At 39.4% G+C, this 24,357-nt stretch overlaps 1 protein-coding gene across 2 annotated transcripts in view; it reads left to right on the forward strand.

Annotated features, from left to right (window-relative positions):
* Window positions 1-24,357, forward strand: part of MET (MET proto-oncogene, receptor tyrosine kinase) — a gene marked incomplete at both ends in the record, with an annotated part of 67,125 nt that overhangs the window by 18,542 nt on the left and 24,226 nt on the right. The window contains 7 exons of one of the 2 annotated variants that reach the window (XM_082279627.1): window positions 7,278-7,412; window positions 8,799-8,972; window positions 14,328-14,488; window positions 15,667-15,769; window positions 15,981-16,117; window positions 18,482-18,646; window positions 19,493-19,592. In XM_082279627.1, coding sequence (XP_082135753.1) covers window positions 7,278-7,412; window positions 8,799-8,972; window positions 14,328-14,488; window positions 15,667-15,769; window positions 15,981-16,117; window positions 18,482-18,646; window positions 19,493-19,592 — 975 coding nt within the window. Of the gene's footprint in view, window positions 1-7,277; window positions 7,413-8,798; window positions 8,973-14,327; window positions 14,489-15,666; window positions 15,770-15,980; window positions 16,118-18,472; window positions 18,647-19,492; window positions 19,593-24,357 lie in introns of both variants that reach the window. The other variant, XM_082279626.1, reaches the window with a different exon arrangement.

Raw genomic sequence — 24,357 nt, forward strand, 5'->3', positions numbered from 1 at the left:
AATACAACTCACAACTGGAAAAGACACATTACCATCCAGTATTTTGGGAAATTATAGTTTGTCAAAAAAAATTCCACCCCATGATACATTGAGATAAAATATATTTTATTTTTGCTTGGTTTCAAGGTGTTTTGGGTCTCTTCTGCTTGAAGTTTTTATTACTTCAGAGAGTGTTTTATGAGTGATGATGAAATGAGTTCTTCAGGAAGAGAAAATCTTTGTGGTAGCCCTGGGAAGTGTGGGATATGGGAATGTCTAACAAAATTTATTCTTAAAAGCTCACATTTGGTCTGGCCATAACAATGAACAAGAGATCAATGCCCTTGACGTAGCAGAGGCTGGATCTCAGCCTGAGATTATGTTTGGAAGCAGGATAGTGCATGTGCCCCCTACACTTGAAGCTGGCCTCAGCAACATAGCACCCCAGCAGATGCACTGCTTGTTGGTGACCTTCTTGAGGAAGAGGGGGCTAGAGAAATTTTCACTACACATTTTACAGCTGCAATGGGCAACCACTCTCTACAGATGCAATTTTGGCAGCACGGCCACCTCATCCTTCTGACTATGCCAGTGAAACTCAGTGCACAGTGGGGCACCTGTAGTGTGGAATGAGAGACCCCACCATGGGCCCTCTCATCTTCATGGTTCAGTAGGACATCCATCGTGTTGCTTCTGGAGGTGAGGAAAGGGTCTTCACATGGGCATACACAGACTCTGAGGTGCCATCAGCCACATGCTGGCTGCAGTCCTGTCCCATCTGGCTGGACATGAGCCAGTGCTAGCTGAAAACCAAGCATTAGCAAAACACGGTAATGCATTGCCATATCTGAACAGATTCTGGACAGAAAATGGCTTCGGGCACAAAAACCAAAGCGTGATGGCACAGATAGGCCTTGCTGGAGTACTGCACATCACACAACAGGCCACTCACCCTCCCTGGGGGCTCCCTGCACTAGTTAGACATGAAACAGTACAGATTAATAGTAAGCCTTATTCTAAATAACCATTATATCCTGGTATTTTTAACCAGACATTTTGCTAAGAAAGGTTGTATGGAGTTATAATAAAGGTTCAAGGAGCAGAGTTCTGGCAGGGGCTAAGATAGATAAGGGAGGGGAATGAGGCAAGTAAAAGCACACAGTCATACCTTTCTCAGTACCCTCCAGCTTCGGGTACTTGGTGACCCAGAGATACCCTGAGCTGGAAATTGCACCCATATTTGGCCCTTAATAGTTATTTATGGACTCCTTTCTCCTCAGTTTTGCATATTGTTTTTTAAATTTATTTTTGTTTTGTCCCAGTGGTATGCTGTGACATTGACTTTCATAATTTCATTCTGCTTTGAATGATAAAGAGCTTTTTGGGGTTTCCTTAACCTGCTGCCTTATCATTTATTTTGTTGCCTTTGATTCTGCCTGATGAGGTATGGGAATGGGGCACTCACAAATCAATGGTTTGGGAAATTCTCACACACTGAGCACGAATCTGTTGTCTTTCACATCCAAGTAGACAGACACTTGATAATCACACTCATTTCCCAGGAATACTTATGATTAAAAACAAACACCACGACCAAACTTTAACACACATCTCATTTCCCCAAAAAGAGAGAACTTAGCATGTGTTGTAGCTGCTTTCATAGACTACATGCCAGGAACATAATGCATGCTACAGAAATCAGTGAAAAAAAGTCACATCTGCTTTTTATTTGTAACTGCATTCAAGGATTGGGAAAACTTGTCCCAGAATTCAGCAAGAGAGCCAAGTCTTCAACATTGCTCTCTTGCAAGCAGCAAAGCACCAAGACCTCACCACTCCAGGAACCAAGACTCAGAGCCATGGCCCCTGTCAGCAAAATGAGTCAACACAGAGCAAAGAAATACAGAGCTTTGCATCTTTCACTGTGCTCAGTCAAATCCAGTTTATACCGTAGTGTACTAGAAGCCGTATGCACATTTGAATTTATCAAACTCCTTTTGATCCAGTTCCTGTCCCTCTAGACAAATTTAGTTGTAATAAAACCCACCCGTGCAAGTGGCAAGCCATATTTGAAGCAAGTGCAAGAAGGTCAAGAAACATATGAGCATGGACTTTAAACTCTACGGAGCCTGGAGGAGGAAAGAGTGATGGGATGCCCATGGAGTCATTGCAAATGTTGTCCTCAGTGCCCACTGCTGTCCTGTTTCAATGCCCCAGCAATTCATCTGGCTTCTCAATACTGGCAGTCTGACCTATTTAAGGCTAAACACAAACTGTGCACATGAGCATTTGTAGGAATGTTAATAGCTGCAGTCCTTCCATCTTTCATTTTTAAGCCAACAGAAAACTGTGGCAAACTCTTGATAAGTAGCATTTTCATATCTATAGCTCAACTTTTAACATTTATGACAGCAGTTTTTTCTGTGGTAAAGAATGTATCTTGATTCTTGCAGGGAAAAAAGGTATCAAACACTGCAAAATGCAAAATCGATATAGCCAAATAAAAATTAACACCTGGTGCTGAAAAACTGTTTCGAGAGCACATATGTTTTAATATTCAGTTTGAGTAGAAAAGCTTACACTCTTCAGAAGATATCCATTATATTCTGCATGGATTAGAATGATATACAGCATTTAGATGGCTACATATGTGCCCTTTGCAAGGCTATGCTGCATATCCCAGGGCATTTGAGGCATTCCACAATAAAGTTAACCCTGAGCCTATCTCTGCTTGGTAATGGCATACACCTGCCAGACATCCAGGGAAAAAATAACAATATGATACTTAGATTGGATTCCTTTTAGAAGGCCTCTCATTTTTGCAGAAGATATTTCAACATGTAGACAGTAACATTTGTAATTCAATCCTGCTGACTAGCAGAACTGAGCATCAGAATGATTTTTAAAAGAAGCTGTTGCATGCCGGTTTTCAACTCAAGTTATTACAGTCTTAATTTGCCGTATTATGCACAGACAAACCTAGACCCAAGTCTTCATATTTAACATTAGTACTAGCTGATGGCAATGAAAGAATATTTAAATTAATAGTTTTAGTGTTCATGGAACTAAGTGATCACTGACTTCCAGTATACAGAATATGTTAATATATTCATTAATTAATTAACTGTTGGCTGTTATCTTAGTGGAAGTAGTCTGAGATATGCTGGAAGAAAATTGTTTGTTTTTCTCTAAATAGAGAAACAAATACTGTGTTTGCTTTGAGAAGGATGTCTGGTGTCATAGTTACTGATATTGAATGTGGTTCTCAAAGACATCAGAAGAGCCACATGTGTTTAAATGAAGGGTCCATCTAGTTCAGTGCCCTGTCTCCAGCAGTATTGACAAGTGGATGCCTAGGGACCCAGACATACATGGCTACTACCTCTGCTTCAAGTCTCCAACTTTTCCTTTCTGGGGATTTCCTGAGCTATTGATTTTTGTCTGTTTAGCTCTTTCCATGTACCTGTGGAGTTTGCCTTTGAATGTGCATTTCTCTTGCATTCACATCCTTTGGCAGGGAGTCCTGTAGGTCATCACATATTGCTAGGATGTCATATTCTTTTGTTTGCCTTGAACCCAAGTCTTTGTTTTGTCTTTTGGTGGTGTTTAGAATTTTTATTAGAATAAAGTCATGGAATAATAGAGTCATTTAGGATTGAAAAGACCTCTAGTATCGAGTCCAACCATTAACCTAACACTGCCAAGTCCACGACTAAACAATGTCCTTAAGTGCTGCTTCTACATGTCTTTTAGATACGTCAAGGGTTGGTGACTCCACCACTTCCTTGGGCAGCTTGCTCCTATGCTTGACAGCCTTTTTGGTGAAGAAATGTTCCCTAACACATAATCTAAACCTCCCCTGGTGCAATTTGAAGCCATTTCTTCTTGTCCTATTGCTTGTTACTTGGGAGAAGAGACCAACTCCAGCTGGCTACAACCCCCTTTCAGGTAGATGGAGAAGAGAGTATATGGTTAGTCTCTACCCACTCATGATTCTCTATTCATTTTTCATAGAGATTCCACATATACCATACTCAATCATTGTTCATTACAGACTTTTGATCATCTTTGTTTCCCTTCTCTGAGCTTTTTCCCTTTTTAACACATTTTTTTGCCAAGAGGCAACTAGAACTGCACAGAGTTTTTAAGTTTCAGGCAAGCCATGAATTTATATGTTATCGTGGTGTTTTCTGATTTGTTCCCTAATCATTTTCTAATAATTTCTAAGTATTTATTAGGTTGGTTTTGGCTGCTGCTAATAACTATCATATGCCGCTTTAAATTAATTTTCTTTGTTGTATTTCACCTGCCATTTTATTGCCTTGGCATGCTGTCTTGTAAAGTCCTTCTGCCTTCCTTCATAGTCTGTCCTCATCCTAACCACCTTGAATACCTTCATATCATCAGAAAACTTTATCACTGGACTGCTCAACCACTTCTCTAACTCATTTATGGGTATATTGAACAGAATGGACCCCAGCACACACACCTTGTAGAACACCTCTGGTGACTTCTTACTATTGCAGTCACTGACCATTTACTGCTAATGCCTGTTTGTTCTCCTTTGTTTAATTATCTGTACAAGACCTTCCCTCACTCCTAATTGCTTGAGTGCAGGCATGTAAATAAGCTTTCATTTCTCTTATGCTCTGGAGAAATGCTTGGTTAATAAATTAATTATTAAAATGTAAATTTAAAAATCCAACATCCACTCTTCCCCCTCCCTCCAAAAAAAGACATCCCCCAACCCCCTCAGGATTTTATAGTTTTTGCAGAGGGAAATACTTCTGTAGTACTGAACCATTTTCATGGTAGTAGTCCCTGTATGTTGGTGTGTCCATGGCAGATTAAATTTATGCTGCACACATACCAGCTCAGTCCCAAGCCATAAAAACCAGAGCTTTATAAGAACGACACTGGAGTCCTAAGTAGCCTCTTCTTCCTGCTGTAGAAGCTGTCTTCAAATTGCTTTTTTTTTCAGGATTATGTTGGATAAGGGTAAGATAGAATTTCAAGGACTGGGCTGATGTGTGAGAAAATCACACAGTTGTATAGACCAAAAAGAACATTTTTGCATCTAATATCTGTTATAGCAGCACTGTAGGCTAGTAGATTAGTTCTAAGTGAAATCCAAACTTTTATTCCATGAGTTAGTAAGTGTAATCTGAGCTCCCTGTATGTCAAGAGGTCAAGGTCTAGTCACTTGGGCTTTGAGCAGGTGATTTGACTATCAACCTCAGTAAAATAAAGGTCAGTCAGTGTTTAAAGCACCGAGTAATTTTTCCAAGATTGTAGAGATGGAATCCAAATTTTCATGTATTGCTGTGAGGTTGGAATGCAGATGTGTTTAAAGGGTTAAAACTGTGGCTCAATCAGAAAGAATGCTTGGCAATAAGAGGAAGCCTGGATTAATGATGGAAAAGAATTCTTAGCATTTTATAGCAGTGGGCATTCGAGATGAGACACGGCTAATGATCAACTAAAAAGGTATTTGCAGCTGTGGTGCTACCTCTCCCCATAATGCCAACATTAATCAAGCTTTTTCATGCAGCTTTCCAGTACATTCTATTTTTCATTGTCCTGAATAGAAAAACAGAGCTCATGCCCTATTACACTGAGTCAGAGACCATACTTCTGTGTCACCAAAAATGATCATACCTTATTGATTTCTAAAAGCTGCACTTTCTGTGCAGTGAAATAAATCCATAGCAAAGTCTATAACAAAGCCAGTTTCATTTTAAAGAAAAAAGCCTCTTGCAACCCCTAACTATAAATACCTCTGGGATGTGAAGCAGTTATCGGCATGAATTAACTGCTCATATATTTTATTTAAGTCTTGAATTACATCAAAACATCAGCTATAATTACAGCATCTCTAAGTCTAGTTTTGGAGTCAGCCATCTTGTTGAAAGACCTTGGCAGTGCAAAAAGCCAGTGAAATCGTGTAAGTCAATGTCCTGGCTGTTCTGATTCTGCCTTCGGAGACAGAAGAAAAGCTTCATTATAGTAAAAAATGAAACATTTGACATATGAGTTATTTCCAGAGTGGCTTCAATCTTTTTAAATAATGAACCCCATTGAATCCTAACTTCTCAGCAAATGTTGATTATCTAAATTCCTTAAGTAAACTACACGTGATACAGCTTTTGAAACATGAACATGATATTCCCTCATGTAAACAATCCTCTGCCTTTGTTGCCTGATGCTATCACATTTGGGTGCACATCCTTCTGGATTGCAGGCCCAAGCCTATAAAATCTTGCTATCAAATATCCACTCTGATCTGCAGATGCTTTATGCCTCTGCTTAACAGCCATGACTCATCCCGTTAAAGTCAACAAAGTTACAGTAGTAAAGTTAGGCGTGTGTTTGCAGGAATAGGCCCAGATTCTCAGAAGTATTTAGGTAACTCAAGATGCAGAGAGATGAGTAGTGGGGGAATTTCATACTGGTGTGACTAATCTCCCCAAGATCTCCTAAAATCTAAAGACAGAGGAAGAGAGGGAAGGCTTTTTGCAAAGGGGCTTCAGGACAACTAAATTAGGCTTCTGTTTTGGAGCATCTCCTAAAGGGTCCTCCACCATTCTCTGTAATTTGAGAAGTGCTTTGAATACTCAGTCCCGGACACCCGGCTCAAACAGAAATCAGCAGGAGCCAGAGCTCAAGGTGCCCAGCCAAATCTTGCAAGGAGCTTGTCAGTGCAGCAGCCATCTCGGCAGCTCTGGGTATTGAGGTCTGCATACTTGTGGCTCTGAGGGGCTGCCCACAGTGGCAACCTGCAGTGCCTGACATAGCTTTGTAATCTAATTGCCCCACGTGCAGCAAGACCAGAGACTGTTGACACAGGGTGAAGTTTACTTTTCAAACTGAAGGACCAAAGTGAAAATAAAAGGAAATGTTTTTGACTTCTGAAGACCTGGAGTTTTAAGATTCTTTTAAATAGACATTGTAGATAAAATTCTTCATTCTTAAATGTATAGGACTGACTAAATGACCTATCTTCATTTTTTATGGTGATTTATAAATACCTGAAATTAGAGGACTAGGAAACATGCAGTGACTCCTGCATATTTTAATAAATATGGTGTATTTTGAGGATCCTCCAACAGCCATGATTTGGCTGTGTTAAATAAAGTAGATTTTATAGCACTTTAATCAGATTATGATGGAACATTATGCAAAATATTATGCAATGTAATGCAAAGTAATTAATGCAAGCAGAGAACATGAGACAGCTGAGCAGCATGCATTTTTGTTACATACTGCCGGCTGATTTTAAAAATTTCTTTCTTTCTTAGATAGTGGTTTCCCGTTCAGAACCCACAGCTCCACATGTCAGCTTTCAGCTAGATTCCCACCCCATCTCTCCCCAAGTTGTTGTCAAGAATTCATTGACAGATGATGGCTATACCCTGGTAGTGACTGGAAAAAAGGTGAGTGGTTCATAATCTAATCCTGTGCACTGTGTAAACCTGCCTTCAGAGCAGCAACTTTCAGTAAGAGCAGCTGTTCACACTGCTGCTTTATGCACTGCATCCTCATAGCCTTGCCATTCCCTAGGGAACACTGGGGCTGCAAGTTTCCTCCAAGATATATTTTTCCCCTACTAAACAAACTGACAGCCTAATATTGAGAAATGTTTAAATAATGTAAGAGCTTGTGATATAAACCAACAAAAGCCAGGAAATGCAAATTTTAAGGCTGAAACCCTGTCCCTAATTCGAGTGCTTGCAAAGACAAAACACACAATGGCTTAAGAAAAGAATGGTGCTCAGTTTCCTGGCTTTTGTTGGTTTGTGTCACAACACTGTAACTTTTTAAGGAGGGTTGTGTGTGCAAGTGTTTCATGGGTGTTTTTAAAACTGGAAGGCAGTAAAGCTTGGAAATTACTTTAGCATGTAGCCTACAAAGAGTTAATAAAAATGAAGAGCTATCATAAATATGCTATTGTCATAAGTAGATATGCATTGAAGAATAGGTTTTAAACATCAGCAGATAATATTACAGATAATCCTAAACCATAATCGTAAGCAATAACTTGACTCCTTGAGTTCTATAAGAACTTGCAGAAATACATCAGCCATTAGTAAAGGTTGTTATTAATCATTTACTAGAAATGTATGAGATATTTATAAGAGTGATCTTCAGAAAATGTCCAAAATTAATTTAAGGAAGGTACTGAAGTAGAAAGAAACATAAGGCACTTATATAGTAATGTAATTATATATTCATTTCAGTATTTTGACCAAAAAAAATTCTTACATGTTTAGTGACTATTTCATAACTACCCTGATATTTTAAGCAATATAAATTTTAACTTATACTTTAGGTACAGTATAGGTTTTTTGATGATAGGTGTTAACAAGTACATGGGTAGTAACATGCTGTAAGTGTGCCACAGATATTAATACAGCTCACCAAAGCTGAAATAGCCATCATGCCTATTTTTACAGACGTATAAACTAAAGCATACTGAGCTACACTGTTTTTCTTCCAAGAAGTGGTGCAGAATTGGGAGGAGCTCACTGCTGTTTTCTTTCTCCATCAGCAAAAAATGCTATCTTGCTGTAAACACCAGATGCTGGTAGTAACTGTATATAACATTAAGATGCCTTTAGGGTTTCTCCCAAGCGAATTTAAAATCATGTCAGTTAAATTACTTATAAGATCCTATAATTACCGAGCTAAAGAGAAGTCGAACTGTGGCTTGCACATCTGAAATCTGAGTAGCACCAGCACACTATGCATAAATAGAGATTCTCCTTGCCACTTAGTGTACGTATTAAAAGGATGTGTGCACCATGTCTCTCCATCGACAGATAACAAAGATCCCGCTGAAGGGGCCAGGCTGCCGTCACTTCAGGTCCTGCAGCCAGTGCCTGCTGGCACCGGCCTTCATGCAGTGTGGCTGGTGCAGCCAGCAGTGCCTCAGGTCTTCTGAGTGCCCCAGCAACACCTGGACCCAGGACACCTGCTTGCCTACAGTTTATGAGGTAAAATGGTGGATTTCTCACATTTATTTCTTGAGGGAAGAACAGTCTGCACTCTGTAGATGTCTTCCGTTTATGTAATCATGATAAATTTTCAGCTGTCCCCAACTTCCCCTCGGCCTTGATGTCCATAAGTCCTCTGACTGGATGCACGTTGTCTCCCTGAGTATTGTGGGCTAAGATGCTCATGGGTGGACAGGTTTGTCTGATCATCCTGACCAGCCTTGGGAGATCCCTGGCCCTACAAAGCACTTCTGGTAGGGAAACAAGATGGGTCTGAGCCAGCCTGGCAGGGGTCTGACAGGAAAGGCCAGTCACAGATAGGAGCACTCCTCCTCTCAGACCCCTCTCAGAGGCAAAAGTGGAGGAAAGCATTTCCTGCCCACAGCTGCCACAGCCTGACCCAACACAGAAGGTCTCTGGCTCCCACTGTTCATCTATCCCTGTGCTGGGTCCAGTGTTGGAGGAAAATCTGGTGTTTCTCTGTGAGAAAAATTCCCTCTTTCTGCTATCAGGCACCTGGAGAAGTTCTTTTTCCATAATGTCCCTCCCTGGCTCCTTGTTCCCATGGGTCCAGTTGGCACCAGTGAGGAGCAAGCGTGTAGCTGCACCCCTGGGACAGGGACAGCCAGAGGCTGCTGCCAGCCGGCAAAAGCTCATCAAGGGTGTGCGAGAACAAAAAGGCACAGATGAGCAGAGAGCTGTGCTAGTACAGTCCAGTCTTAATTTAGCTATGGTTAATGCAGGATTTGTACTGTACCTGGGACCAAATCTTCTCGTGTGGAGTGTCACATAACTGTGAAGGCAGAGGTTTGTAGAGCAGTTGATGGACTAGAGATCTAAGGGAAGGACAAGTGTAAAACTTTCTGGTAGCATTTATACCCATTCACTTGTGTTAGTGCATTTAAACTACATCATGTAGTTAAAAATTCATTTTCCTTCATTGGAATGCAACTTATAAACAGAGATGAAAATTTGATATGCCAAACTCTTTGAGAGAAAAAAAAAGGGGGTTTTAAATAAATAATGTATTTCTTTCAGCCAGGCATATGATCTCATGTACAACAATTTTTTTAAGTTTTAAAGTTTTAGGCAAAACTGCTAGTAATCTAGAAATAAATATAGAAGCATGTGTTTATGGGGTTGGTTTTTTCCATGTTCACCTTTCAGACACAAAATTTAGGATTAACACAGGCAAAATTCAGTAAAAAAACAATGAAGAGTTGTAGGAATCAAAGCCAAAATGGATGGAAAATGGAAGGGGAAGGGGCAATTTGCCTCACCTTCTACTGCCATTTACTTTTCAAAGGAGATGCACAAAAACTGCTAATGCAGAATGTGAATAGTTTACTTTTTCTTTATGCAGCAGTACATTTATTTCAGAAAGGTTGTATTAGATAATGAAATAATCCTTTCCACCTTAGTTTGGATGAGACTGAATCACCAATTCAAAGGTATACACTGAGAATTAGCTCTTATACATTTTTCTGTACCTCTGCAGGCCCAAGGGGCTCACCTACCCTGCACAGTTTGTTTCATCTTTTCTAGACCTCAAGCACAAGTAGCATCCCTTAATGTTTTTAAATTTGCAAACTTTCCAACAGTGGTTGTGTATTTCCATGCCTCAAAAAAGATTTCTCAGGCTCTGAACTGCTTAGTTTCTGATTTTCAGAGGGGCTGAGCTCATGTAGCCCCCTTTTATTTTAATTTTGAATGTGTGCACTCAGCAGTTTTAAGAACCAAGAGCCTGGAGCCCATGCACAGGCACTTAGACCAAGAGGTGTACCCCCCACAGCCACCTCTGCAGTCCCTGTGAAGTTGCTGGGAGCGCCCTTGGACGTGAGGCAGTGGGAACAGGTGTGAGGCTGGCTAGGTGCTCCCCTTCCCCATGTGGCTCAGCCCTGCCTGCTCAGCACAAGCCCAGTCTACTGCTGTAATGAATATGGATCTGTGACACTGATGGATATTAAAATGAATCTCGAATTACTGCATGCCAGTGTTGGTAGATGTTGCTTCTAGAAGGTTTGTAAGGAGAAAAATGCAGCTGGGTACTTAAATCTCTTTGGATTGCTAGCTGTTAAGATAAATTTCATGCTCTACTGGACCATGACATTTAACATGATTACTGAAAAAAATATAAAACAGATTATTCATCATCTTCTGATCTGTCTTTAAAACTCATATGCATAAAATGTAAGAAACAAGCTAGTTTTGTTCCTAACAAACAGAGGATGACCTGCTTTGCATAGTATCTGAAATTCAGTCTGAACCTCTCCCTAATATTTTGCAGCTTTCAGAGGGACAGATTGCTTGAGATATGTCATATGATCGCTTTAACCTGAGGGGAACAGATTGCTCTCTGAGGGTCTGGTCCAGTTGCTGTTAGCTAAGTCTTCTTTTCCCAGGTTATTACACAGAGTGGTGTACAATGGGAAAAGAAAAAAAAAATAGATATTTTCCTCTTAGGAGGGATGGCAGAGAAGAAGCCCAGTGTTTTCCCATGGAGTCCTGCAGATCCTTGTCTCTTTTCCCTGCTTTAAGCACTTTCCCTTGGAGCTGTGGGTTGGAGAGGAGCAGTCAGCTCTGCCCAGACGTAGACAGTATAGTAGGGCAGGCACTGGGACACATCCCCTCCACAGCCCGACTCCCAGTCTGTTCCCATCCACTGCCTCTGCCAACAATGAGGAGTTTCATCAGCCTGGACAAGCAGTTCTAGAGGGAAGCCAGGGGACTCAAGGGAGTCTCCTGGGAGATCACTTGGTGCTGGAACAAATTGCAGGCATCTGCGCGTGGCGTTCAGGTCACACTAAAAGGTGAAGGGTGTAAAAGAAGAAACAAATTGGTCTCCCTTCTGATTCTTTGTTGTGGTTAAAAATCTGACATGGTTTGTTGTTGTTTTTAAAGTGAGTCATTTTAGCTGCCTTTTGTATCAGATGTATCAAGAGCATCAGGCCTTCTGCTGCCTGTTTAGGTTGGAGGCTTTGCTGGAAATTTCACATGTGGTTGTACATGTTCTTGTCTCTGAATTAAAATGAATGGGCTAAAGAAACCTTAATAATTAGGTATTTAAAAAAAAATTTATTAAGTATATAGTGGATATTAGCTGTCAACATAAATAAAAGGAAAACACAATGCTTTAAATTTTTCCAAAAACAAAAACTTAACTTTCTCCCATAAACAAAACTCCTGAGAGCAGCAGAATGACAGGCCTTGCAGCAGGACTTGCTCCATGTTATCAGTAGAGATAACACAATATTTTTTTGAATCCTGCATTTCATAGCATTTATAACTGGTTTGCATTTTGATTGTTTTCTGTTACTACCAGTGCAATGTAAGTACACAGAAGAGGCCTACATATACCTCAGTTCAAAGATCAGGAGTTTCACTATCCATTCCTGTCAACTCTCCCAACAAAAAGTCTGGAAAACCATGTTTGACTTTCAGACATTTCATCATACAGAACAAATGGAACAAAGATAAATCTTGAATAACAACACTCAGGGGGAATATCTGCAGAACTTGAAAACAAAACTTTAAGATTTTGTTTGTTTATTTTTTGCTATGTAGTTAGAGGTCTTGCCTCCTAAATTTGTTGACAGAATATAGTAAATACCTACTATCCCTCAATTAAGGCACACAGGTTTGCTATCACAAGTCTCTTTTGGCGTGTAAGATCGCTAAAAACCAGTTGGGTACCTTCCATTTTTATTCTGTATGGCTTTGTGAAGCCCTTATTTTGCTAACTTGTGGATTACGTTTTGAACTCTTCAAATGCCACATGTCAATGTATTATTGTACAAAACATCAGGACACCCTGTACCCCCACAGAGCAATTTCAGTCTCTGTGAGGGTTTCGTTATTTCAGAAATAGCTAATGTGCTGAGATATTGAGCAGAGTGGAAAACTAGGATCTGAAGTCAAATCCAGATTTTGAAGAAAAACCCCAAAGAAATAAGGAAAAGTTAAAACTGGGAATAGCACAGACTCCATGGGCACAGTACAGCTCCATGCTCTTAGCTGCAGTTGTGTGTCTGGGGGCTATGTGAGTATCACTCCTTTTTTATGGATTTGTGCAAAGGTACTCCTCCTGCATAGGTTCCCTCTTCTTTGCTCATTGAGAGCCGCTTCAAAGCTCTTTTAAAAACAGGAAAGATTCCTCCTGGCTTCAGTGCACGTTAGATCAGACTCTTTGTCTGGTTTCTAATGAGGGCAGTAAATTTCCCCATATATAGTATATGGTATAATTCTTTTGAAGTATTCTTCAGCTGCCTATCTACAATAGTTCATTTGTGAGAGTCTTGAAGTATGGCTACAAGAGAGTTGAAAAGAAATGTGCTGTCTTACTGGATTTCCAGATGAAATAATAGCCAAGTATCACTCAAACACTTTCCTTTCAGCTTGAAAATTAAGCCGGGTCCTTTGAAGGACACAGCTGTATTGCATTTTAGGGGCAAAATTATTATCACTAAAGCATTAAGTTTAAGATACTTAAGGCATTATGATCACAAGTATAAATTCAGTCTCTCATTCCTTTCATTCTTTTTTGTTTGTCTAGGGGTACTGGTATGTTTGCAAAATTATGCAGTATTGTTGAAAGTCCTCATAATTCCTGGACTAATGTCTTTTTTTTGGTTGGTTTTTTGGTGGGTTTGGAGGGTTTTTTTACTGATAGTACTGACCAGTATTTTACGGAGTTTTGTAAGACTTCTATAGTGTTCTACGTTTTTCCCACCATTGTTATATTTTACAGGACAATTTACAATACACACACACACACAAAAAAAAAAGTATTTCCTTTGTAGATTGTCTCTATGTTTCTGAGGGGCAGTTTATTTTTAGCTTGGAATTAGAGGTGACCAAATGTAAAACATTTAAGGAAAGAATAGCTGAAGTCGTGTTAACTTTATCACAGTCAATGTGATATTGGATTATGGTGTCTTTGAAGCTACTTCACTCTGAATCCAACTTTCATCAAGCTGACAAAAAACGGTCATTTGGGGGTCCTTTTGTGTTCAGCATTCAGCTTCTAACAAAATAAGTACATTGTATGTTTAACACTCCAGAAATAAGATGTGAAAGACAAGAACGGCAGGATTTAAAAGACTATTACAATGCACAGCTTGTTCAGTGCCCCTAAACACTGTCTTTCAAAGCTTTCTAGTATAGGTTTTGTTATTTATTGCCACTGTCATAGAAAGCTCATAATGTGACAAATGAAAGGTGAAGAACAATTAAGATGAATGCTAGGACATAATCTACCAAAAGAAATGCTTTCCTAAAATTATTCCTTCACCCATTCTTTAGCTCCACATGAAGTTCAAGAAAACCTGATTCAACTAACACAGTATTTTTTAACAGATTCTCCCAAGCAGTGCTCCCATAGAAGGTGGGACAAAATTGACACTGTGTGGATGGGACTTCGGATTCAGCAAAAATAATAGATTTGAATTAAAAAATACAGTAGTCCATATTGGAGGACAAATTTGTCCTCTGGAAGTAAAGTCTAGCAACAAAAATAGGTAAGAAACCTAAAATATTAATTTCCTTTTATACAGATGTTCTTTATGTGGTATGGATTTTTTTGCAAATACAAACATTCAGCCTATAAATATCATCTCTGATTCTGAAATTTCAAATTGAATAAACCCCATGGTTTAATAAACTCCCCAAGAAAAACAATGCTCAAAATGGAGATCAGATAGATCTAGTTTATGCCAAGAGCTCCTGCAGCAGTTTTTCTGATTTGTCTGTGAAATGCTGTTCAATGTCTGTGGAAGCTGGCAAGAATGAATCTATTCAAAGGTTTGAAAAGAGGGCAGGTTCCTTTGGCCAGGATCCTGCTGGGCTAGGTTATGTCACCTCTGTCTTCCTGATCTGTGAAGCTGCTGGAGAGAAGTGTGAGAAGATGCAGGTATTTCATCATCCAGAGGCTTATGCCCCTCAACTGCACCTCTCCTCCTCCTCCTCAGAAATAAGCATTTGAGACACTGGCTTAAGTTTAAGACAGAGGTTACTCTGTGTTGTTATCTTGAAGAAATATAAGTTAGTGAATATCCTCTCTCTACCACCAAAGTAATGTGCAAATCACAGCACAGCTTTCCTATTCGCATACATAGCAGTGCATACTCCAGCAAGTGCTCCAGAAATGTTGACCACTCTCCTAACTGCTGTTTTGAACAGTTTTAAGGGAAACAAGATGATTTAAGGAGACTAGATTATATACAAGACTATGTGAATGTAATACAATACATTGACACATGCTACTGCAGAAGTTCAAGTTTAATTTTTGGTAATATTTAATTTTTTACAATAAATTTGTGTATATGATGCATTTTTTTCTAATCCTATTGTCTGCCAAAATTTGATACTAAAGGAAAATTCAAAAAAACCATCAGCATTTGAATAGAAGATATTTGTTTTTTCCATCATGCTTCTTTTTTCTGAAATGTATTTGATATACTAAAATTATATTCTGTGGCCAAGTATTATAAAGACCACAGTGTTTGTATTTAGTGTTGAAGAAGAGGGACACAGTTCTTTTAGCTGTTATTTCTGAAATATCCATGATACACATAGATTGATGATCTGTTTAGTATGGATCCTCCATTATTATGACGTTGAAGTGGTTCTATTTTAAATAGAAAAATCAGAAAATCAGAAAAAAATGTAATCTCATTTTTTTCCTTGTTTTTTAAAGGCTGGAATGCACAGTTCCTGCTGCAAAACGTCCAGGTTTTAATATATCCAGTAGTGTTTCTGTTGGACGTGGCAAAACACTGTTCGGTACATTTTCATACGTGGTAAGCACTATGATTAAACCTTTATAGTCAAAATTAGCTTCAATATTAACTGGAAGGGATTCATCATGAGTCCAATCCAGCATGGTAAATTCTGTATTTCTGTTGGCTTTATTGTTACTTCACGGAAATGTTAATAAATATTTTAATTCCTCCTCTTTACTTTTTGAAAATAATTTTATAATCCACTGGTTTTATTTTTACCTCCCCTCAGAATCCTGTAATAACAAGTATATCTCCCACCTATGGCCCCAAATCTGGAGGAACATTGCTGACTGTAGCTGGAAAATACCTAAACAGTGGGAAATCCATGAGGATTTTTGTTGGTGAGCAACCATGCACTTTGAAAAGGTAATCTACTAACTAAAGCACAATGCCTTTAATACTGAAATGTCTAGATTAAAAGCCTTGGAGTTAAAAAACCAAATTCGAACATTTGCTTTCCTCTCCTTGTGTCACTTATTGGGGAATTTATACTGCAATAAGCATTCAGTTCTAGATTATATCCTGAGTTTAGGATATCTGAAAGATTTCTAGAAGGGACTATAGTTCCCTGGAAGTCTTATTTATTCTATAATGTCTTCATTAACCTCATTAAAAGGTTGCATAGAGAAGTATCAAATCCACTTCTAATGGACAAGAAACTGCTTGTTTCCCATCATTTTTGTCACCCTGATTCCCACACATGCATCCCTCTCTCAGCAAGAGCTGCTGTTCATGCAGCAGCTGCCAGTGAGCAGCCAGTGGGTACAAGTCACCATTTCCTACTGCCTTGTTTGTGAAACCTGACCAGTGTGATAATATCTATCCCATGCAGGGGAGCACTACTTCTGCACAGCTATCAGTGAACAGCCTACAAAACAGAGGCAGCATCAGTTCGAGACTTTTCCTGTTATTTAGAAAATTGTTTTGAGGTTTAAGCCAGAATTTCTTGTGGCTCTCTGCTGGATCCAGTAGGAGCTCAGCCATGAGTCTTTGATGTGTTCTGTGTGGAAATGCCTTCAACCACGTCTGTATATAAATGTTAAATACCAAGCATAGATTCTCTGCTAAGAGCAGACAAGAGTTCTGAATTTGGTAGCCATTCTACCATGGCACAAATCCTACTTGGTTCTGTGCTCAGGTACAGCAGGGTGATTCCAGAATTGTCACCTCTGTGGACGAGGGCAGAATCTGGCCCAATGTTCCAGAAACAGGATATCCAGCAATTCCTCTGAAATTTGAGCATCACCTTATGGAAAGTCATAGTGGTAGAACTTCACACTTGTGGAGAACATGGGGAAGCAGTAGCCTATTCGTTAATGTCAGACTCAGAGTCAGGAAAGATGGAATTTATTCTTTACTGCTAAATGATTTATTGTGTGCTCTTGATCAAATCAGCCAAGTCTGAATAAATCAAGGAAAGCATTTAGATATTCAAGTCTGATCACTAAAAAGATCTTCATCACTTCTGTTCCATAATAGTTTAGGGTTGAATTTATTGGTGTCTTCATCTCAGCTGGTCAACTAATGGACAAATACATAAATCTTTTGGGAATGATTCATTTGAGACATCTACTACGGGGGTGGGATGGCAGCCAGCTCAGATACAGATGTTCACCGGGCAGACCTGTAGGTATTGAACAATAGCTGAGACTTACCCAGTAAGCATCTCCAGCACCCCTCTTTCTCACTAGTCAAGTTGCCTGGAAACTTCTATGCAGGTCTTAACCAATTTCTCAGGGCAGGTGTTTCTCTAGGTAAACAGCAGTTTAGCTTTCCCCAGTTCTGAGGGCAGCTAGAGCAAGGTTTACTTTTTTTCCTTTAAGAGATGTTAAAAAGCTTCCAGATACAAGTGAATGAATCACTATCCCTTACAGCGAATCCCACCTTCCTGGAAAGCTTCAAAATTTGTGGAAAATGTCCCTTTTGTCTAATTTGGAGACCATCTCTTACACTCTAAGAGAACGACCTCATTTGGATGGCCCATGGATGTGCTTGAGCCCAAATCACTGAAACCAGGTGGTAGAGTTACATTTGCTTCTCCAGTCAGTTGCCACCCTTGTCTCTGATATGCCCTGCTCCCTGTGGCCACATTTCATGTGCTTCAAACTTCAGGATCCTCCTGCTGCCCGCTCACCCACTGATCTCAGTGTAGGAGGAGGAGGACTTCCACAGCCAGCATGATAGCAAGGGAAAGGTGAATATCCCAGAGACTCTGCTGATGTGCTGAATTTAGCCAGCTCTTCCTGAATTTTCACCTTCTTTCTCCTTGCCATCTGCCTTCCACTCAGCATCTGGTACATCCCACACCAGAACATTTACTTGAGGCCTTTAACAGAGAGTATGGATTTGAAAGAGGCGTTATCCTTTGGTTATAGCAGGTGAAGTCATTCTCCTTAATCCTGGAGTGTGCTCTTGTTTGCCAGGCTGGAACCTGCCTTTGCGGGGCTCAGGGGCTCATGGGGTTGTCACCAGTACCAGGGCAACACCTTCCATCAGGCAAGGTGCAAGTCAACTGAATTAAGATGAATCTTGAGCCTAAGCCATGTTGTTGCAATTTCTACCTCCTGTCATGCTTACTTGTTGCAATTTGATTATCCAGCAGAAAAATCAATGACTTTTTTTTTTTACAAACAGATGCTTAGGCAATGTTGGGGCTCAGTAAAGGACAGTGTTTTAAACCAAATATGTGTTTTATGATCGTGACAAGCAATCCGTTTTCAGTCCTCCCAGCATATCGGCAAGCACTGTGGAGTGCTACACTCCAGCACAGCAAATTCCCCAGGAATATCGTGTGAGAATGGAAATCGATGAGGCTATTCGAGGCACAAGCAGCCATTTCACATACAGAGAAGATCCTGTTGTTTTAAAAATTCATCCAGCCAAATCTTTTCTTAGGTGAGTGAAATTTTCTTGTAAGAAAAGCAACAAATGAACAAAGAATGGCTATGCTGCTCAGCAATCTATCAAAAGAAATTGCATTTTTATCTCTATCTGCCATGCCAATTGTTTCTATTATGGTGCAGTTGCAGAGGGCAGATCATTTCCTTTCAGAGGTGAAGGAGAAGGGGGAAGGGTGTCTCTTTTCTCTTTGTGATTTCACTCCTAGCTGCTGCTGAGCCTACCTGCGATGTCCTGCTGAGATACCCACTGCACAGCTAAGTGTGTCTCCTATACTGTGTCTGGACATTACACTGATTGCTGAGGAAAAGTATTTAATGTGACAAGTCAGCAGACTCAGCAGAGCAAATGGATTTTAAAATAGTCTAAATCCAGTGCTATGTAAATATTATGAATATATATGTATGTTAGTATGTGTGTGTTTTCAAGTGACATATTTATGGTCTCAGTAGCTCTAATCTGAGCCACCTGCCTTTGCCAAAAAAACGTCAGCAGTAAAGCAGAGACGAATTTCCGCACCAATGAAAGCGATAGGTGAAACAAGTTAGTTAGCAAATGCTAAGTACAAATATGCAACCTCTTTTAAAATGTACATATTTGTTTTATATCCTGGCTTACCTCAGGTTTTCTTTTGTTTTCTTTTTTGATTAGTTGTTACAGTAAATGTAAAATTTGTTTCCCAGAAACATGATCTCACTGCTCAAAGTTAGGTATTTGCATTTACCCAATATATCCCTAATTCTGGTTTTATGTTATAATTTACTCTAAAATATAATTTGTAATTAATATTACATTATCACAGCAGTTATTTATCCTACTCATCTTCTCTTTTTCTTTTTCTAGTGGTGGAAGTACAATCACAGCTCAGGGAATCAACTTGAACTCAGTGTGCTTTCCTCAGATGGTGATTACTGTACCTAAACTGGGAATGAACTTCTCTGTGGTGAGTCAGTCTTAGAGAAGACAATCTGTTATCTTTTCATCTTGATGTGGTGAATGGTTGCAAATTTTCAGTCAAAATACTTTGACTTTTGCCTTGAAACTTTGGGGCTTCCACTGATATTTTGGGGTTTTCTGCACAGACTCTATAAGCAAAATTCAAAACTAATTTGAAATTAAGCTGAGGATAAAACAACAGTTTCCAAGGAACCTTTTCCAAAGAAAGAAGGCTAGTACAGTATCTGATAATAAGATTTTTATATTTCAATTTAACAATACAAATTCAGTGACTAAACACAGAACAATGCAATATACATACATCAGATTATATGACAAGTTCAAGCACTACTATGATATTCAAGCGGTGACTGTGGATATATATCAAGGAAAGAGGAAGAGTAAATATGTAAAATCAAAAGTAAGTATTATTTTTAAGAATTTCTGATTGTCAAAATCCCTGGTGGGGAAATCTGTCCTAACTTTGATAAGTTCAGCAACTAAGTTTTAAGATGGGTTTGGGCTCCTGCAGTTGGGTACCTCTGCTTAAACAGTGGGTCAGTCAGAGATCTAAGCCTTCACTTTTTTGTTCCTGAGTTGACACTACACAGTGTCTAAATCTAAATGCAGATATGACCATGTGATCTGCTTTAATTCTTATAAGGCAAAGATGGCATTTGTTGCCTAGTGTTACTGAAACCGTTTTCTGTAAGATTTTGTCTACACGTTTGTGTTGTACCTCCATCATTTTCTTATCCTGTAAGGTTTGTTTAGTCTAACTGAAGCTAAATTGACCTACACTCTTTATGACATGCTACTTACTGTTCATATTCTCATCTTATTTCTAATGATCATCATACACTGTTTCCTGAATTGAATTCTAAGTATTAGACCTAGGTTTGCTCAATGCATTTTAAATGGTATGTCTGCAAATTTGCAGTCTTTTATAGCTTCAAGGTCATCATATTCTTCATGATCCTAATTTGTATAATATGATGAGTGTCAGGACCTGAATTTCCACAGCATGTAGTCGTGGCTTGTAATTTAATGGGTTCAGATTTTAATCTAAAAATCACTTCCTTTGCAATGAAACACAGTGTTAATTGTTATCAAAAAGTCACTTTACCCATCAGTCAGAAAATAAAACCTTTCAATGAAATCTACCAAACTCAAAATTTATTAGATTTTGAGTGATGAGAGCATAATTATTTCTAAGCACAAAGGATTTTGAAGAAAAAGATCATTGCTGAAATCAGGTAAATCAGGTCTTGAGATTTGCTTTGTGTGGGTTTGAGCAGTCTCTTTTTTTTTTTTTTTTTTAAAGTAAAGATCATTCATTTGCTTTCTCTGTTCCCCTGTGGGAATATGAGATACTGCTTCTCTTCAGGACCCAATACTGCATACCTTGTCAAATATTTGAGACTTCTGAGAATCTGAACAGATTTGAAAGATCTGAATTTTTAAAGAATCAAATCCACTGCCCAAAGTGACTGGCAACTCCAGGCAATAAACACCATAGAATTTAATCTCTCCCCCCCGAATATTGGGGAGCAACCTTGCCTTTGAACAGTGTGTTGCTTTCATCCTGCCTTTTAACCTGCTGTTGCAAAAAGACATGGACTTAGTCAGAATTACCTCCTTTATTGCTTTTCTTTTCAAACCTTGCAGTGCGTTTGACATTGGCCAACAAACAAATCTCCTGCCACTGCTCACCTCTAAGAAATTGCCCCAGTGTATGAGCAGGTGTACACAAGTTCATTCTCCCTGCACAAAAGGTGGAATATAACCTCAAATGGATTATAATCCAGAGTGTTTTATACTTTGACAGTGCCCAAGCAATATATTTTTGCTCTATTGAAATTAAAGGCTTCTGGCCCTCAGTCGCCTTCCCTGCCTTTGTGGCAGCCATTTGTTCTGCCACTATTCTCTACCTTAAGCATATTTCTCAAGGAAGAACATTAATTCTCAGATAGAAAGGGAAGATTTGTAAGTGGCGAAACAAGACTGCACTGTGTAACTGAGGAAATTCCTGGTGGAGGATGCCTATGGTTGTAGTCTTACCTATCCTGCACTGGAAATTCTGGGCTCTCTGCATGAGGGATATACCAAAAAACCCCAACATTTCACCCAGTCATTACAAAAATAAACAACAATGAGGAACTATTTCCAGCAGGGATTCAGACCAACTATCCCTTTTATAAAGGAGAAAACAGTTTGTTGTCCTGAACAGACCAAACCCAAAATGCTCAAGAAGTGCTATAGCTGAGGTTGTATGTCTTTTTGCTTCCTTACTTTGGGAAAGGATAGCTGAACGAGTCTTTTTTTTTTTTTTTAATTATTATTTAAGCCCTTTTTCTTTTCGGTTTTCTCTCACTAGCCTCCTCCAAGAAGCTGCTTTTGTCAGCATTCAGAAACTCTGGCTCTTGGGAAAACCAAAGCCAGCACTGAAACACATCCCAAAGCATCAAAGGAAAGTACAGCTGGGAGGGACCACAAAGGCCTAGCATGGCCCACTTCCCTGTGCCAGGAGTAAACGTACACAGACCACTGCCTAACTTGTTTAGGCTGTTATTAAAGCTCCTTGTGAAAGAACTTTCACAATCTTGCTTAAACAAGCTTTAGAGAGAGCTGCTCTACCTGCTTACCTAGTGGTTTGGAAAGACTTCTTTCTAATAATTAACCCAAATCCTATGGCTAATTACCTATCTTCTTGTTTAACCCTCTGTGGATACAAGCAAGAGATTATCAGTCACTCCTGATAATTTTATATATTTGCACTACATTATGATTCAACCTTTCTCTTTTCCAGTTAAAACAACTAAACCACTCCAAATTCTCCTGATAAATGTTGTTTCCTAGAGCTCTTCTCATTCTTTCCCCTACCTCCCAGACCCTTTTCCATTTGCCTAAGACTGGTGGTGCCCAATTTAAAACAGGTCTCATCTTTTCCTATCTGCTCTCTATCCTCAGGTTTTATTGTAGCCTAGAGTCCTGATGGAGTCACAGTGTAAGTGGAGGGTCATTTCTGTAAACAGCAGGAGCTGTTGGGGATGCTCTGCATCCCACAGTCTCAGGGAGCAGGGCCAGTAGACACCGGCTGGGGCATTTGCTTTTCTCTGCCTCTTTCCATCCCGGTGGAAGAGGTGAGTGGTAGAGCTGATACAAAAGGTTTTCTGGAAGATCTTCCTATAAGAAGTGCAGTTTCACTGAGACTGAAAAGTTTTGGGGGCAGTATACCAGCACCCTATAGAAGAAACATTTAAGTTGATCTTTTCAGGTTTCATTGTTTGTAGTTTAGTATTTCTGAAAATTTTTCTTCTATAGCGCAAAAATGTCTTGTTTCCATTTTACAGTATTTCTTTATATTTATTTAAATTTCCTTAAAATTGTTCAGTACTGTGTTCACACTAATTGTGTTTATATTACATTCTATGTTAACACTGTCAATACATTTTGCCTTCTTTGAATTCATTTCAATGAGTGATAAAAATGTACTGAACCATATGTTTCAATAATTGCAATGTGTTTCCTTTTAATTTCTATTTCATGAGTTCTTTTTGTCATTTGTTCTGATTAGGGAGAAAAAAGTAGGAATTCAGGAAGTGCTACATAAATTCCTCAGAGCTCTAGAGAATGCATAAGAATACAGAAACCTTCTCACTTCTGCTCACATATCCAGTTCCTCTGTGAGGTACACAAGCAGGGAAGCAGCTCGTTCCCCCCTTTCATTGTGCCTGTAAAAAAACCACAATGCACAGTTTGGAATAGGGTTTGATCAGGAACATGTGCTAAGTCATGCTAGATGATTCTGCTGCGTCTGAAGCACTTGGGAATAACGTTTTCTCTTTGAAAACCTGTACTTTGCACTGATTCCCCCATAATGAACAAGTGGTCATTTGGGGATTCGTTGTCGTAGCATTTTTTATATCCTATCTATTAACTAATTTGGATATATATTCCCACTGCCTAATCTTTTCTAACAATGAATGTCCCAAGATATGCAAGGCTGCAAAACTAAGGAGAAGCATTTTTTAATACATGACCTTCAATAACTGACCCTGTAGCTATGCAAGATCTTCTGTTTCCACAGACTTTTAATTATCTCTTCAGTAAGTAGCCTTTTGAATGATCTTCAGCATTTTGTAATTTCTCCCTGCTAGGTGCCATTTCCTGCTGTTTTGCAGGAGAATTTTAAAACACTCTAAAGTTCATTCAATGTTTACAAGTCTGTAAGCAATCAATACTTATATTCATGAAGATGCCTAGAATTCAGCAGTGAGTGTCTACCTTAGCTGTATTAAATAATGATAAAACAAATTCCCTGTAAAGTGTGGGTAGCAAGTATGTGATTATTAAAGATATTCACGACTCCCTATCTGAAGACACCTAGGCTTGGATCCTCTATCTGTCTTGATTCCATGGCACAAAGCTGCCACAGAAGCCCATCAAAGAGTTTCCCCCACAAAGGGGAACTATTTGTCTTTCTTTCTGTGCCAAATCTGTATCTCATGCACGTCTCCTGCCAAGGAAAGAGTACAGCAGGGGATGTCAGGGAAAAACTACTGTGTGAAATGGCCAGGGTGCCAGGGATGTAGTGCTGCAAGGTACATTGACCATCCCAAGACCAGGGAGGAATTTGGACTCCCAGTCAGTATTGGTTATGTTGTGCAAGGGCTGGCTCTCAGACTCAAGAGCAAGAGAGGTTTTACTCTACCATCTGGTCCAATAATTTGATAGACTAGAAGTATCATCTCCCATGCCTTCATCCAAGA

The sequence above is a fragment of the Coloeus monedula genome (assembly GCF_965178545.1).
Source record: "Coloeus monedula genome assembly, chromosome: 4".
NCBI lineage: Eukaryota > Metazoa > Chordata > Aves > Passeriformes > Corvidae > Coloeus > Coloeus monedula.